Below are 17,341 nucleotides of genomic sequence, written 5' to 3'. Positions count from 1 at the left end.
TGCTCTGAATTTAATTTTGCTTCAATTCATCCAAGACTGGAGTCGACTCCAGCAGAATACACAACAATCTTTTCAGTCAGGTTTTATGGTTGTGCACCATGTTCTCTACTCCAAGTACTGCAGAAATGCTTTTGACGCCCAGTGAAAAAGAGTGCTGCACTGAGCAGAACTGTGTGTGAGTGTCATTGAAACAAGCTCATTTAGCCTTTTATACAAGAATAAAACATTAAAATACAAAGTAATTAATTGAAACTCAAACTGATTTGTTGGATTGTAATTCTAATAAAATAATATAAAATAAAGTTGTACTAAATGAATAATTGAAAATTGCTAAACAACTAAAGACAAAGACAAAACAAAAAAACCCAAACAAACAAACAAAAAATGCGACTAATACTAGTTCATCAGATACAATAGTTAAGTAGATTAATAATTAAGTATACTTATTGTTAGAGGGAAAAGAAAACAGTTTGTTAAAGTATGGAAACCTTTTTTGGATTTTTTGGAGGATGAAAATGTAATAATTTAATTTGAGACCTTCAAGTTACCACTGCTGCTGCCTTTTCAATTATTCATTTGTTCTTTGTTTTGTTTTTCATTGTTTATTTGCTTTTTGTCTTTTTATTTTTATTTACTTATTTATTTATTACTATTGCTGTCATTATATATATATATATATATTTGTTTACTTATTTTTTTTCTTTCCTTAATTGTTTAGTTGTATAATACATTATACATTATTGTTATTACTTTGGTCATTGTCACTTGTATGTTTTTATTATATGTTAAAACCTAATAAAATGTTGTTCTAAAAAAATAAATAATTAAGTATACTTTAAAATCAGATTATATATTATGCCAGTATACAAACAGGGGACAGGTACCATGTAGATACATGTTCATATACATATATACAGTATACACACATAGACATATATATACCAAATACACATACAACCCCACACAAATGGACTCTCACATATGTACCCACAAGTGAGTGAATGTGCACTCACATGTGAGTACATTCTTTTATATATTCATTGACAAAATTACATAAATACAATTAAATTCATCCTATAATTGTCTAGTTGTCACATTTAAGGTCATTAGAAGTATTATGTGTTAGGTATCGCCCCCGTTTTTCCCATCTTTCTTCAAAGATATGTAGCCTACTTGTAATTTGTTTAATTATTGCTACTCTGATGACAAAGAACAAGTGAGAATCTGTCCTACTAATCTGCTCAGGTATTTTTTAAAGATTGAAAATCTATTCACAGAATGTAATAACAGTTTTAAAGATGGGATAGAATTTAAGACGAAATATTGATTGCAACTGATTGGAAATATGGACTGTGCTATGGACAAAGATATATCAAATATATGAAGAAGACAAGTGAAATGAATAATTTAACAGTGGATGTTGACACATGTAGTGAGAACTATGTCAGACAAGCTTGTGTCTTGTATATTATTTGAATATAACACATACGCGGCCAAAAAAATAAATCTAATTCCAGCACCACACTGTGTTGTTAGAAGACATTATAAGACAAAGTGATTGTAGTGTTTACAGTGCAATAGCAGCACAAGTGCGCATGCGAGCCGAAAGAGGATTCCTCTGGCTTAATGTTGTATTTATACACACCTGGGAATTGTTTACACTTAGTAGTTGTGCTTTGGTCCCATACTAAATCTGACTGAGGTTTAATCAGTATTCTGATTGTAAAAAACACAAAAAACAGTTAATCACACCCTAAAATGTGAGCATGCATGCTAAACACTACTTGAATTGTTAGTGAGTTGTTAATGCATACTAATATCTTACAAATAAGGATTCCTTAGTGTTGACTTAATTATACGATGTATGTCGACCATACAGTCTATGATGTCGACACTGATTTTATTTATTGTCCCATTTACCCTGAACGCATCATAATAAATTCCACGCCCCCTTAGCCTGCGTCTCCATGGTCACCGCCCACAAAGCTACTCAGCCAGGTGACAGCTGAACCTGCGGGGGCAACAACGCTGCTGCACGCAACTCAAGTTAACGGAGTATATTCAGATATCTGTCTGCAATCAAATTAAAGTCGAGTACGCATACTCAGTTACCTCATTGTTGCGTTTAATTTCTGGTTTTACATGTACGCCATTTGAAAGTCTCTCTTCCGTCTCTCTTATTGCCGTGCAGCCAGCTAGCAGCGCGAGGATCTCGTTAGCTGTGACGTGACATTACTATAAGAGAGGGGATCAAGGGTTGTTTTTTCTGTCCACAGGTACCGTTTGACGTTTGACAACCACCGTCGATATGTCAGAACCGGCCGGGGAGGCGAAGTTAGAGGTGAAACAGGCGAGTAAAGAGGTGAAAGAGAGCGAAAACGTAGCGGAAAAATATTCAGCCATGACCGTAAGCAAGAACAGCGAGATGACCATGGGAGAGCTGTCGACCGCTTTCAGCGCTGTGCCCACTCACAAGCCCGTTAAAAAGGTAAGAGCCAAGTCTCTGCAGGACGAGATTCAGGTGTAAATAAACTGTGAGAGTTTTGGATGTCATATAACTCTTATATCTGACAGTATATAGTTTTATCAATATATTGTAGCTTGTCACTTAATTTGGGGCTGCAGTTTGTCTGTTTCCTGCAGGTTAAGATAGGGATGCATGGGCTCAGTTATAACATGTTATGTTGTTATAACTGAAGCACCTAATATATATATATATATATATATATATATATATATATATATATATATATATATATATATATATATATATATATGTGTGTGTGTGTGTGTGTGTGTGTGTGTGTGTGTGTAAACAGTGTTTACACATCATATCCAGAGGACACAGAGAAAAACTGATATATTTTTTTGAGTTTTTGAGATGTTTCTGACAACCTGAGGAATGCAAACCTGATATTAACTCTTCATTTAGCTCTGGCTTTGTCTCCACTAACTCCATATTAACACTTAGGGCGAGACAGAGAAATTAAAGCCTGTGTGACCAGGGTTATGTCACAAAAAACCGATGTAACTAGGCATTGAAGAAATGTTACATGTTATGAACATGTATGCTGCAAAAGATGCAATAAGGGTGTCCTTAAAGTGGTTTTAATTACTTCACTCGAGCCAAATTTTTAAGTAGTAGGTCATTTGAGATGAATCGCCACATGGGAATACATTGCCAAAGTTTACTCTCTCTCTCTCTCTCTCTCTCCTCTGTTCAGTTGTTCTTTTTGGATTTGTCTGTCTAAATGGCTGCAGTTGCTCTCTGTATCCAAGCCAAGTGCACAACAGAACAGGTTTATTCCATGTAACACTTTAAAAGAAGAGGAGCGTCAAGTTAACCAGGAAGAGTTGCACCATGAATTCTTGGGGCTTAAGAATCACAAGTATTTGCACACCTCATTGCGGCTGCAGTGGACAAATGAATACCACTTTCAGACAAATATGCATTCCATTGTCTTTTTACATTGAGCAAACATGCAGCCCAGTTGTGACCACAAATCTGAACACTCAGCCCTCGGCTTTGTTTCACATCCTCATTCTCTTTTTCGGGAGGAAGTTTACAGTACAGCAGTCATTAGTGCATGTAATGGGTCCCATATAGAACAGTATGTGCATTTCTTTTATATATAAAATTAGTCATGTATATCAGGTAGAAGTGTGCTTTTTGGACAATTTAACACAAGGAGCAGGTCAAGGGCAGGACAGATGAGAATGTTCAGCAGCTCTTTCACAAAGTAACAAACAGCAAAGTGATGAAAATGATATATAGTCTCCAGAGTGAATTACAGACAGTTACTGTAAATATAATTACATTTCTGGTTACATATGTGAGATCCTGCAGGGAAGTATTAGATGATGGAAAATGGATGATGGCTATCAAATGTAGCTACAGATTATTTTGTGTCTAGAAAGAGGACTTTTTGCTGGGTCCATGTTAGCGGATTGTACCTTGAGTGATGCAGGGTCAAAGCCCAGTAGAAGACATATATTTTGAAATGATTAGCTCATGTTTAGGTATTACATTACAGTTGTTTAGTTTGAAGTTCATATCCTGTAGTTAATGTTTAGGTATGGATGGTTAGATGTAGCTTATAAGTGGTTATGTATCAGAGTTAGGACGGAAATCATAGTTAAGTTTCGATTTTGGATGTGATTAAGGTCATTCTCATCAAATTAGTCACATTAAATAACAAATACAGGAAGGAAAGATGAAGCAGAATATCTTAGGACACATTGGAAAAAATGTCTTCAAGGTTTTCTTTCAACACGAGATTCTCTTAAATTAATGTCACAGATTTCTACTACGAGTCTCGGAGCAAGTGAGTTAAATGTGGCATCATTTAGACTTTAGTAAACTTCAGCAAAGGGCAACAACATCAAGTTAATGTGTGTAAAATAATCACTAAAACAGACCACACCAGCTGAAAATGTGTCATTACCCCGTCCTGGTGTCTCATTCTGTTAAATTTTAAGCTTTTTTGTAATTCAGTGAATAAATATGTTCACACAGCTCTTTAATGATCAGATGTGAAGGTAACTAAACTCCAGTATAAGTCAGGCTTTGGGACCCTGCAAACCCCCACCGTCCTGCCCAGGGTAAAATATGTGGTGTCTTGTCACCTTAATCTCAAGAAAACAGCTCCACATTGTTCTTTGTTGCCATGTTATCTTCTCTGGCATGTGGAAGATTTCAGCACCAGGCTTAAACTGAGAAACCAGAGACTGAACGGATCAGAGTGAAGAGCCTGATTCCCATTCAGACGTGAAGGCTGGGTGACCAGTCAGGCTCAGATGATAGTCTGTAGGCTGATTTATTAAACTGTAATCCAGTCTCCTCGTGATCTGATCTATACTGACTATAAATCTTACACACTTTATTTTTTTGGCTTTATATTAAAAAAACAACTTTGTTCCAAATTTGCTGCCAGGTAAAGAAAACATTCCTGTGATTGCTGAGGTGTGCAGATCTCCTGGTTCACTTCTTCATACCTGTACTCACCGGTTGGCTCGAGAGAAGATGGTGTTACAGCTCCAAGATTATTTTTCCCACTATCTCATGTTGCTTTGATGCAGGCAAAATCCGCGTCAACAAAAATCCTCTGGTTTTACTGGTTCTATAAAAAGTTCACTGACCGGGCATAAAGATAGACAAATGTGTTCAGACACATATCATATTCATGTGTGTCTAAATACGGGCTGCAAACTGCAACAAGCTGAAATCAATGTGAAAAACTGGCAGCTGTGGATATTTGACCAGATGTGACGTAGCAAAGCCAGCAGTGGTAGCTCTCACAGTGGGCAGGTCAGTCAACAGCTGTGGAAGTTAATAAATAGTTACATTTCAGACAGGCACACATTTCACAGATAATTACTATGTCTAATTCTTAATGAAATAAAGTTTGTTAAACACACTAAATTAGAAACTGATTTCAAGCTGCAGAGCTGTGCATGTACTAAATAGGTTAAGTGTGGACCCACTTTTCTGCCCTGTGATTTGATCGTCCATCAGAGGCTCACATTTTTGTGACTGTATCAGTGTAGAGGTTTTTCAGTAGCAACAAGGCCTCAGCGAAGTTTGGGAATATCCACAGACACGTTACAATGAGTCACACGGGACCATCAAAACTAAAATTTGTCTCAGACAGCTTAACTTAGAACGTCCATCTTGATGGCGCAATATTGGTTGCGCAGCACTCGGATGTCTATTTTTGGCAACACAAGAAAATGAGCTTACTAGTTTGAGAGGGATGATCGTGTTGTTTTTAGTATGTAGCTACATTTTTCTTCATTCCACTCAATCTAAATCCTTTCAAGGCTAAAACAAATAAACAAGACTTCAGCGGGACAAAAATAAAAATGGTCCCACCCCCATTTTTTTGCCAAAGGGCTTTAAGTGTGCTCTGTGCTCAGCTCTTTGCAGTACACACAGTAGTATAACTGTTTGCACTGTAGCATTACATCTATGGTTAGAGTGGTAATCCATTTGAAATAGCTTCAGTTCAAACCGTCAGTGGAAGCATTGAACTTACAATGTGTAATATGACTTTTGTTTGTATCAGCAAATTCAGTTTGTGGAGGAAAAGCAGGAGTTCAGCAGGTTCCCCACCAAGGCAGGCCGTCGCTCCCTGTCCCGCTCCATCTCCCAGTCGTCCACAGACAGCTACAGCTCCGGTAAGGAGGAACTAATGTGTGCACCAGTGTTTAACTTTTCTATAGAAAATCCTTTAAGAAATGTATTTTAATTTGTATTTGCCAATTAATGTGTTCTCATCCCATTTTAGTTCCCTAGAAAGGTTTATAAGTCTTGAAAATAAATGATGTGTATTTGTTCAGGCTTACATTTTCTGTTTACTCCCCACAATTTGCATCCTCAATTGGGTGAGTTCTTTCAAAACCCGTGTTTCCTTTACAGCTGCATCCTATACGGACAGCTCTGATGATGAGACGTCACCAAGGGACAAAACACAGGTCAACTCCAAGGGTAGCAGCGACTTCTGTGTCAAGAACATCAAACAAGCTGAGTTTGGGAGACGTGAGATTGAGATAGCAGAGCAAGGTAAGACTCAGAGGGGTCAGTCACCTCATTGTATTTGAATGGGTTCTAATTAATTACACACATTTGAAGCAAATATGTATTTATTACATATAAATAACATGTTTTTGATGCTTTATGCAGCTGTACATAACATACATGAGATTTATAAATGAATCTGAGAAAGAGCAGAAATCAGACAGTGAAGGAGAGAGGAAAGGTCTAGCAGACTTTAATAAATAACTTTAAATATCTACAGTGTTTATTATTTGGTTACTGCGTTTTTTGCCAGCGGCCTTCCAGATTTTGCTGATCTGCCATATTTCTTTTGACCTAAGTAAGGCTCAAAACAAGAGCACAAATGACACCATACCATCACAATATTTAGAAGAATGGCCTTTGTAAAACATACCTGTTATAAAGAAAAGCTAAATACCTTAGTGTTGTCACAAAGAAGAAGAAGAAAAGGAGTTGTGGGTTTGTAAAGAATTGATCATCTCTTTTTTTGTATCATCTGCACGGCTCTCTCTCCCACTCATGTTTTTTTTTTAATGTTCTGTTTTTTTTCAGATATGTCTGCTCTGATCTCACTCAGGAAGAGAGCCCAGAGTGAGAAACCACTCGCAGGTGCCAAAATTGTGGGCTGCACTCACATCACTGCACAGACGGCAGTAAGATAGCTCTCTGACATTGTGCTTCAACGCCCTAAGGCTGCAGTTTGATAGTGCCTGTTAATCAGGATAGGATTTTAGGTCAATTTTAATCACAGCTTCTGCACTATGTACTCTCAAAGACAACTGAGGTTTCTTGTCTCTTTAAACCAAGTCTGAAATAATTAAAGTACGCTAAAGTTATGTCCTCAAAATACACAATAGTCTGTGTCCTTGAACAGCTCATCGCACTGAGTCAAATAATAGTGACAGGTGTAATAGTGAGCTGTTATTGAATCATAAAATACACATAAAATGTTTTTACTCTGTGTTTTCAGGTGCTGATTGAGACTCTGGTGGCTCTCGGGGCTCAGTGCCGCTGGACTGCATGTAACATCTACTCTACACAGAACGAGGTGGCTGCTGCTCTGTCGGAGTTAGGTAAGCATCAGAGGACATTTACATTTGGAGCTCAAACACTATGACTCTCTTCACCTGAGATCCCATAAAGGTTGCTGATTAAATATAGGGAATTTTGCGATGTTGAATATAGGTAACGAACATTGTTTCATACCCTTGCTTCTAAGTGAGTAATGAGGACAACAATTTTTGAAATTGATACAGTATTGAGCAAGAGCTTTTCAGCTGGCAGCTGTGAAACACGCAGCAATATAATGCTGTCAGACACTAATAACAATCAACAATCAAAAACAAGTACTTTTAGTGGATGTAAATTGACAGGGTGCTATTGCTACAGAGGATTACATGCAGCCTTTTTGTTGGTTGCTGGCTGCTGGCTGCAGCTCTCTCGCTCAATACTAGACCAGTCGTAAAAGTTGTTGTCCCCATTAGTCACTTAGACACAAAATGATGGAAAAAAGGGTCCAGTTTCCATTTATTAACATTGAGGTGTACAAATGTATCATATAATACTTTACAGGACCTGGTATTATATTTTAATTAGATCATATGATAAGCACAGGGTGTTTTCTTATGATGTGCTTTTTGATGTGAACAGAAGAAAACAGGGATACTGATGGGAAATGTTAAAGAACTTGAACATCTAAGATTTGACATTTAGTGAAGGAACAGCAATACTCGAGACATTTATCTGTGGTTGCTATGTGATGGTTTAAGCATGTACTATATTTCCACAGTAGGCCTTTCATTATCTGACAAGTTGATGGGGTTACTAGAGATTTATGAGTCACAGAGTGCAGATAACACATTACTAGGGGGTTGGTGGGTTATTGTCTGTAGTACACAGTCTACTGCATGTTGAGCTGTTTAAAGAAAACATTTTCATTAAACTAGAGGGCTCAGTAAAGTGCAGTTGTCACTTAAACAGACATGATATTAATAGTGTTTAAAACTCTTAGCCAGACCAATTTGTTAAACAATTTGTTATCACAGTACAGATGGCCTCATTCACTGTCATAGAAAGTAGGCCTGCACGATTAATCATGATAAAATCGCAATCTTGATTCCCCCCTATATGCGATTTAATTTTTTTTTTAAGATGTCGATTCTCATTTAATTTCACGAGCCGGCTGCGTCACAAACGCTACTACTTTCCTCTGTGAGTTTTAAAGCGCTCCCAAGCACAGAGCTCAGGGCTTCTCCCTTATCCTATGACAAAGCGCCTTTTACGTGTTTCACTCGTGGAGCAGTGAGCGCCCGCAAGTAAATAGTTTGGAAAGTTTTCGGACCTTTTATTGAGTTTTCTCATATTCTGAGACTGGATGTTGTCATCAAGGCAAGAGCAATAAATATAAATAAAAAATAAAAATCCTCTCTGTGTCACTGCAACGGTCTGATGGACAGTTTGAGTTTTTATAATGTAACAACTATTTTCTGAAGCCCATAAGATGCTAAAATAAAATATAAACCATTTCTGAACATTTATACCTCCGACCCCCATTGTGGTTATACAGAACACAGTATGCCTTATTAATGCCTGTAAGTTTTTCCATTTAATTTAGAAAAGAGCAGCAATGGTTAGTGATGAAATATAATCTTGTTTTCTCAGCTGTTTCCACCTTGTTTTACCTTAAATCCTAGGAAGCGACCATAAAAGGGTTTCTATGATAAAGTAGATGATTTATAACTTGGTCTTGAATTAAAGAGTGTGCTATATATCCTTAAGAAATCATTGTTTTTGATACTGTACTTAAATGGCCAATTGATGATTGATTTGTTTTGTTTTGTAATGGTTCATTCATGTATACAATTAACATTTCACTTTGTGAGAAAAAAATTGTGGCAGAGAATCGTGATATCAATTCTAAGCTAAAAAATTGTGATCCATATTTTTTCCCGAATTGTGCAGGCCTAACCAAAAGTGTTTCTTTAATGGCATATAAACTCTGGTATTGTCTCTCCGGTCTCTGCTTTTCGAGATGAAAGGTCGCGTTTATCTTTATTGACTGATTGAACAAGACGACACACAATCATGCAATTGTTCATGTACAATTGTTGAAGATATTGCCCATGTTTTATGTTTCAGGTGTGGCTGTGTTTGCCTGGAAGGGCGAGTCTGAGGATGACTTCTGGTGGTGTATTGACCGCTGTGTCAACACTGAGGGATGGCAGCCCAACATGGTATGTTTAAAAGTTTAACTTTTTATCTTTGAAGGGGCAATCCACTGCTGCAGGGTGCCCTTAAGAGTGTGATTCATGAATGATATATATGACCAGAAAAGCAGCGTTCCTTTAAATTTGTTTCGATTAAAGTTACACGGAAATATTTGTCTTGTATTACATACGTTACACACTCAAATATCGCACTGTTTCTTTTCCTTTCACTTGTTAGATCCTTGATGATGGAGGAGACTTGACACACTGGATGTACAAGAAATACCCAAATGTATTCAAGAAGATCAGGGGCATTGTGGAGGAGAGTGTCACTGGGGTTCACAGGTGATTTACTGTTTAATAGATGTGCTCTTCCTGTAATTTATGTAGTCATAAACCCATAGCAAGACACCCCGACATGAAGTGAAAAGTTTCTGCCTTCCCTTTCTAGGTTGTATCAGCTCTCTAAAGCTGGAAAACTGTGCGTACCAGCTATGAATGTAAATGACTCCGTGACAAAGCAGAAGTTTGACAACCTGTACTGCTGCAGAGAGTCGATCTTGGACGGGTGAGTTAGTTTGGGTTTGAGGTATTTGGTAATTGGAAGGCTGAACAGCAAAAAAGTCTAACTCATACACTTGTACAGATTGTTTATTGGACAGCTTTAAAGTGACATTAAACATTTGAAGAAATAAAGTACATCTTAAAGGGTCCTTGCTTGTACCTTGTTTGAAATCTGTGAGTTTAATACACTACCAAAATTAAATTCTTAGCATGCCTGTCTACACTCTCCAACTGCAAAAGATTGGCTCAGCTCTGAATTTGGCTTCACAGCCTAAATTCTGTCAGTCTGACATGAGCTCATCAACACATCCAGTTATTCAAGTTTATTCATTTGACTTGTAGTTACTTAATTATGTAATTTTTGCAATTTTATAATTCAGCAAGCATACGGTAGACACCTGGTGCATAAAGACCAAAGCCTTATATAACCTCAGTAGCTGTTAAAGTGCTGTTGGCCTTGTATTACTGCTCTACTGTGTTTATGCAAACTGTCTGGACTCTGATCAACATTCAGCTACACAGCCGGAGGACAAGAACTACCCTGCTGTTAACTATCACCAAGGCAGCACATGAACAGTTTAGTACTCAGTAACAATGTCGACACAGCTCGGTGTCGGCTCAGTGGTTTTTACACCCCCACTACACTAAACTTATTGTTTTTCCAACTGATTTAATTATCTGCAAGGTACATGGTTGTCTTAAAGCAGGTGTTCTATCATGAATCATAACACTTGAAGTATTGTTCATGAATATTTATTGAATTCAAAGAGCTGCTCTCACAGATACAGATTGGCAGTTTTTCACTTCTACTAAATGTGCTAATTGTATGTCTCAAATCTCTCTAGCTTGAAGAGAACCACAGATGTTATGTTCGGAGGCAAACAGGTGGTGGTATGTGGGTACGGCGAGGTGAGATACTTCTTTTAACATTAACATACCACATGTAATATTTTTCTTAAGCATATAGCTGTGAAAATATTAAAGATGATACACTGCAGTGCTGAATGATATATATTAAAAATAGAAATATTTTATTAAATTAAAGGTAATCAGCACATGTAACTGCAAGTCATACAGTGTAATATCTTGTCTTTGCAGGTTGGAAAAGGTTGTTGTGCTGCTCTGAAAGCTCTGGGATCCATTGTCTATATTACAGAGATTGATCCCATTTGTGCCCTGCAGGCCTGGTGAGGAAAAAAAGAACTGGGATGATCTGGGATGAACCGGAAAAAAACATAACCGATAACATTGCACAGTCACTCAAGCTTGTTTGACAATTGTGTTTTATTATTTATTTAACAAAATATTATTAGATAGCTTAATTTTAACTGCTCTGTAGCATCACAGCATGGAGCTTGGCCTTCAGTTGAATTGACTTGCTTGTCAATAAATTGTAATTTTGTCTTTGTCCTTGTCCCGATGAGGCTGGAGACTTAACCTCTTCTTTCTCTTGTTTGTGAACAGCATGGACGGATTCAGGGTTGTGAAGCTAAATGAAGTCATTCGCCAGGTCGATGTCATCATCACGTGCACTGGTAACTACACATGTTGCTGGAACCACTCGAAGGGATGCACTGATATAGGATTACATATTTTATAGCTGTCCCTGGTGCTCTTTGCTTATTGCATCTTGTATGGATACAGATTATGTTTGCTGATGGTGGATTATTGTGTCTTCCTGTAGGGAACAAGAATGTGGTGTGCAGAGACCAGCTGGACCGAATGAAAAATGGATCTATTGTCTGCAACATGGGTCACTCCAATACAGAGATTGATGTGGTAAACTACTGTACAATGAGAGAATTCAATGTTACATTTGTCCTACTAGCTTAGTTAATATTTGAGACGCCCTGTGCGATGACTTTAGGATCAAGCCAATCATAATCTGTTGAACTATTACAAAGAATGTGTGAAACTGACTGAAATTCTCATCTCTTCCAGGCAAGTCTTCGGACCCCTGAGCTCACCTGGGAGAGAGTGCGCTCTCAGGTGGATCACGTCATTTGGCCTGATGGCAAGAGAGTTATCCTTCTGGCTGAGGTAAGTGGCTACATCTGTACACCTGAAATAATATGCAATAAATACAGATGTTGTGCATGTAATCTCACCTCAAAACGTCTTATGTTAATATGAAAAGTTTGATTATGTTGGAACAGTATATGTGATTTCTTTCTTTGTTCTTGATAAAATATTGTTTGATTCTGTAGGGACGTCTCCTGAACCTCAGCTGCTCCACTGTCCCTACCTTTGTCCTGTCCATCACAGCCACTACTCAGGTAACATTTGATACCACTGAACAGACTTCCAGAGAACAAAATAGGACTGGAGCACACCGATTCATTCACAGCCTTTAATTGTGCAAACAGACTTGACACTACTGTGTCTTCATCAGAGTCAAAGTAGACTTAGACTTTTGACTTTGACCACCACAAAGGCCGTGAATGAAGGGGTGTGCTCCGGTCCCCTGCATTTAGAAGATAGGCAGAAATTTCTGCTTCAATTACCGAACAGCCTTTAATAAGCTGTACAGCAGCTAATGACACACAGTAGAAGTGCTGCAGTCCACTGCAGATAGCAATGAGTTCACCATGTACTTTTCCATTTGCTCTAATTATTTGGCCACCCTGGAAGTTAAGTACATGCCCTGACCTGGAAATGTCATCAGTAATAATAAAACATTGGAAAGACACAGAAAGTATCCAAGTTGAGCTTGTTTCAAAAATTCTGCCAGTGGAGGAAATAATGACTTGTCATAGCATACAGTACAGAGCTGCTTCTCTTTATAAATGTGTTATTATCTCACTGAAATCAGTTCATAGGTACATTTATTCTTATACATGCAATTCATAAAGTGCAGAAATTATTATTAACTGTATTATTAATTTGTGCTTGTTTTCAGGCCTTGGCCCTTATAGAGCTGTACAATGCCCCTGAAGGACGATACAAGCAGGATGTTTACCTGCTTCCCAAGAAGATGGGTGAGGATATATAAACACTTTACATGATCCATAATGTTTAAAGTATTCAAATATTACAAGCAGCATTACTCATGGCAGTGTTGTAGCACTGGAGTGCTTTGAGGTGAAAAGTTGTTTTTTTTTCTTTTTCTGTAATTCTCTGTAAATCTTTTTATTGATATTAAAATACACAATTCCTTCCACACATTACATCCTGTATAATGTCTTCTAGACATACAATGCAGTACAAGAACTCCGTAAGGGAGATGCAAACCATACATAGACATAATCTCATTTATAGTCATCCATACAGCAGAATTTTCTTTTTTTCCAGTTCTCTCTCCTTATTTCCATTTCCTTCTTACACAGTTCTTTTCCTCTTAATGGAAGAAATTGAAAAAAACATATAATCATGTGAACAAATTGAGATGAAAGATATAACTGTATCTTTTCCTCTGAACTAACTCCTGCCCTCTGGTGTTGCTAATGCTGTAACTTATGATCTAAGTCAGGCTTCAACATCTCAGTACAGCTTTACCTTGCAGACATAAGTATTTTTCCTCTATTAAGCCTATTTTTTCTAAAAATAAATCTGTTTATTTCAGATGAATATGTCGCCAGCCTGCATCTGGCTACTTTTGATGCCCACCTGACAGAACTCAGCGATGAGCAGGCAAAATACCTGGGCCTAAACAAGAATGGTCCTTTTAAACCCAACTACTACAGGTACAAGTCTCGAAATCCTGAATACAAATTTCATCAATATAGAATTGTGCTGCACTAACTATGTGCCATTTAAACTATTTTATGGATTTTTTTTATTGAATAATTAATTAATTGTTTCAGTCATATCTTATAATGCTTGTTTTATCAGTCTGATTAAAGAGGAAAGGAAATAAATTCACATATTTGAGTAGCTGTAACTAATGATTGTTCAATGTTTTGTAATTGATAAATAGCTCGCATGGACAAAAGCATACTGTTCAGATTTTTCTATTATGTCTTTCTCAACTGAATTTGTTTTTGTGTTCACAGGTATTAGTCTGCAAGGAGCCTCACCTCAGCACACCTACATGTGGACAGTACTCAACATTAATTATCTCTAAGACAAAAAGAAAAGTTTATGTATATATTGTATTTTCTAATCTTCACAGGATGCACAGCTTATATTTAGTTGTATTTTATTGGCCATAGCAAGTTTTGCTTCACTTGCACAGCACTCAGCTGACTTTGAAAAAGTCTGTGTAACTACAGCACTTACATCTGCTGACATTTTTATTTTCTGGTGCATATGTTTTCACACCTGCTGGCTATTTAGATTGTTTTAAAGTTTATATAGATATTGAATAATGTTTCATAACATTGTGCCAAATAACTGTGAGGGGGAATAGTTAGAGTTGTCAAATGTTAATGGTTATGAATTCAGTTAAACCTGTATTAAGAGATATATTGATACAAACATTGTATCAAATGTAATGTGTAATGTTAAAGGCTTGTGTGTAATGCTGAACCCTCAAACCTCTGAAGCTTGCTGAGCTTTTTAGCCTCGTTTAGCTCATTGTTTGTATACAACTGTTAGCAGCCATTTCCAGAAAAAAAAAAAACCCCAGATAAGTCCAGCTTAGAATAAAACCAACATGGAGCTGATGTAAACCACAAGTTGGTGAACAAGTCAAGCTGCAAGTTGTTCCTTGGAGCAGGTGGACCAAACCAGAGCTAAGTTAATCAGTGAATATTTAACTAAAATTTGTCAGGTGGTCAGAAATATGACTAATAATGTATCTGCTGGACGTCTATGCAGGCAATCGTTTGCTTACAGAAGAGCCATAAGATCCTGATAGGCTGACTGTAAATTAATGCTGTGTCTCTGTGAGTTTGTTTCGGAGTGTTTCTGCCCCTCAGTGGCCTAAATGCAGTTTTAAAGTTTTCTTTGTTTTGATGCAGCAGCACTCACTTAATACATTCCATCGACTAGATAAAAAATAATTAATATTAAAATGTCCTGACGTCTGTAGTATCAACCACATTTCTGCTGACATTCAGCTGATCTGGGCAAAAGAGGAACTTCAGCACTTTCTTATCATAGCTAACATTAGAAGAGAGCTTAGCGTTTATTTTCTTGAAACATTGTCCATTTATGAGGTTATGATGTCCGGTAAGAATAGTATCAGCACCTCAGGGCATACAGATAAATCAAATAATATGTAAATATATTTTAACCTGCTCTGTACTGTCTGACTTGAGTGTCCATGTCATTGTGCCGAGATTACCTCTAAGTTAATGTTATCTGTAAAATGGCCGTTGCAGCTGCGTATATTCTGTACAGAGTATCCTGAGCATAGTCACATGCTACAGTGTTTCATACAGTATGTTTGTACTGAATATCCAACAGCCTCCAATGAGCCAACTTCATAATGGTATTAGTGAAGAGTTTATTGTTAGATTGGTGTCAGGACTCATCTGAAGTCATCTGTTTTTCTTTTAAGGATCAAAATGACAGAAAAATAAACTCAAAACGCTCTGGACCTCGACATGGATACACTTTGTTGTCAGCACAGTTAACAGGGCAGTTGTGTTAGCTTTACCTTCTGTGTTATCTTCTGCACTTTTATTCTTGCTATTTTAATCATTGTGTCTCCTGACAATTTTCATTAGAGCTACTTCAGCACTATTTTGTGAGGCTTGTTGAATGCACTCATTTATTATGCCACTTTTAACTTCTCTCTGTTTTGATTGTAATATTATTTTTAATTAAGGGCCACTTTGAATGACTTAGTTGACTGATGGTAAGACTTTTTTAAAATTCAAACCAGATGGTGTGCAAGTAGTTGTGTCTTGCTGAACTGAAAGCTCCTCAACACATTTGAACATGTTGTCTTACACCCTGGTGGGTTGATCTTACTCCACACAGTTGACAGTATTGCTGTAACTGCTGGCACCTTGATATGTTCAGATAATGCTTCTCATGTTTTCATTTGGTATCCTCCAACTTCACCTTTCATAAAACTTTCATCCCCAGAGTTATGAGCGATTCATATATTTAATTTGTGAAGTATTTTCAGTTTAGTTTGAACATGTTGGTCTTTTATCACTTACTCATGCTGTTTATTGAATAGTACCCCACTACGGGTGACTCTGAAGTGCTTTCATCTTTGCACTCACAGCTATAAGGGCATTAGAGCCACGGGTATTTGAGTGAGGACATTTCCAGAAAGATGAGTGCTGTAACCATGGTTACTGGTCAGTTGACGGTGCCTTGTGACTCACTTAGTAATTTATATTCACACGTACAACTGTGTTACTCTCGAAGTATGATAATGCCCAATATGGTTGTTATTCTGCAATATACAATAATAGCTATGCACCAACACACTCATTTTTTTTCTGTCAAAAGTATCTGACCTCTAAAATGTTGGGAGAGTTGTTAAATCAGTGTTTTGCATTACTCAAATATGCATTATTGTAGTTTTAGACATTAGTAAGCAACATTTTATATTTTGTTGCATTTATTTACTTTTTACATTGGTTTTAATGTATTTTTTGCTCGGTCTTTTGTTTCTGGTAATCATGGCTCAAAATTACTCACAGCGATCTTTCATAATGGCACTTGAAAATGCCTTTTATAATGGATTCCTTTTCCTGTAACAACAATGGACATTTTACCCTTGTTTTAACTATTGTAGAGACAAATGAATGTGTTATTACTGGAGCAAATAGCTTGACTCTCGTCAAATTCAACTATTATACCACTGTGATTTGACAGTTGTACACTGTTGCTGGTTTGAAGTTTTTTCACGTGGGGACATGGTTCTGTAAATTATGTATTAGCTATAAAGTAGGCCTATATTTTCAACACTGTAACTGTAGTTTAGTTTGAGGAACACAATAACAGCGGTATACAACCTGTTAAAGTTTTGTGCACACTTCCCTTTAATAAACTGCTGTTTCAATTTGAAAAATGGTGCTGATACATTATTTCACAGACATTAGAGCGTACCTGTCGAGTAAATGTATACATGAAGTCATTCGGGGAACCATTCAGGGAACTTTGGGAACTG

General features: G+C 37.1%; 1 protein-coding gene across 3 annotated transcripts; it reads left to right on the top strand.

Annotated features, from left to right (window-relative positions):
- Positions 1–1,995: 1,995 nt before the first annotated feature.
- Positions 1,996–17,236, top strand: LOC128355567 (S-adenosylhomocysteine hydrolase-like protein 1). 3 transcript variants are annotated; one of them, XM_053315866.1, is made up of 18 exons: positions 1,996–2,094; positions 2,277–2,488; positions 6,066–6,177; positions 6,419–6,562; positions 7,109–7,209; positions 7,527–7,629; positions 9,695–9,789; positions 10,001–10,107; positions 10,214–10,330; positions 11,172–11,235; positions 11,425–11,513; positions 11,791–11,861; positions 12,011–12,105; positions 12,268–12,366; positions 12,534–12,602; positions 13,226–13,304; positions 13,889–14,009; positions 14,319–17,236. In XM_053315866.1, exons 2-18 carry the CDS (start codon positions 2,309–2,311, stop codon positions 14,323–14,325), a joined length of 1,653 nt encoding a protein of 550 aa, XP_053171841.1. In that variant the 5' UTR covers positions 1,996–2,094; positions 2,277–2,308; the 3' UTR covers positions 14,326–17,236. The 3 variants fall into 3 exon arrangements, with proteins under 3 accessions (XP_053171841.1, XP_053171840.1, XP_053171842.1); XM_053315867.1 differs by having other exon boundaries at positions 2,018–2,144; XM_053315865.1 differs by having other exon boundaries at positions 2,000–2,488.
- The last annotated feature ends 105 nt before the right edge of the window (positions 17,237–17,341 follow it).

This window comes from Scomber japonicus, chromosome 3, assembly GCF_027409825.1.
Source record: "Scomber japonicus isolate fScoJap1 chromosome 3, fScoJap1.pri, whole genome shotgun sequence".
Taxonomy (NCBI): Eukaryota; Metazoa; Chordata; class Actinopteri; order Scombriformes; family Scombridae; genus Scomber; species Scomber japonicus.
Note: the sequence above shows the minus strand (reverse complement) of the source record. Positions and strands in the feature narration are given on the sequence as shown.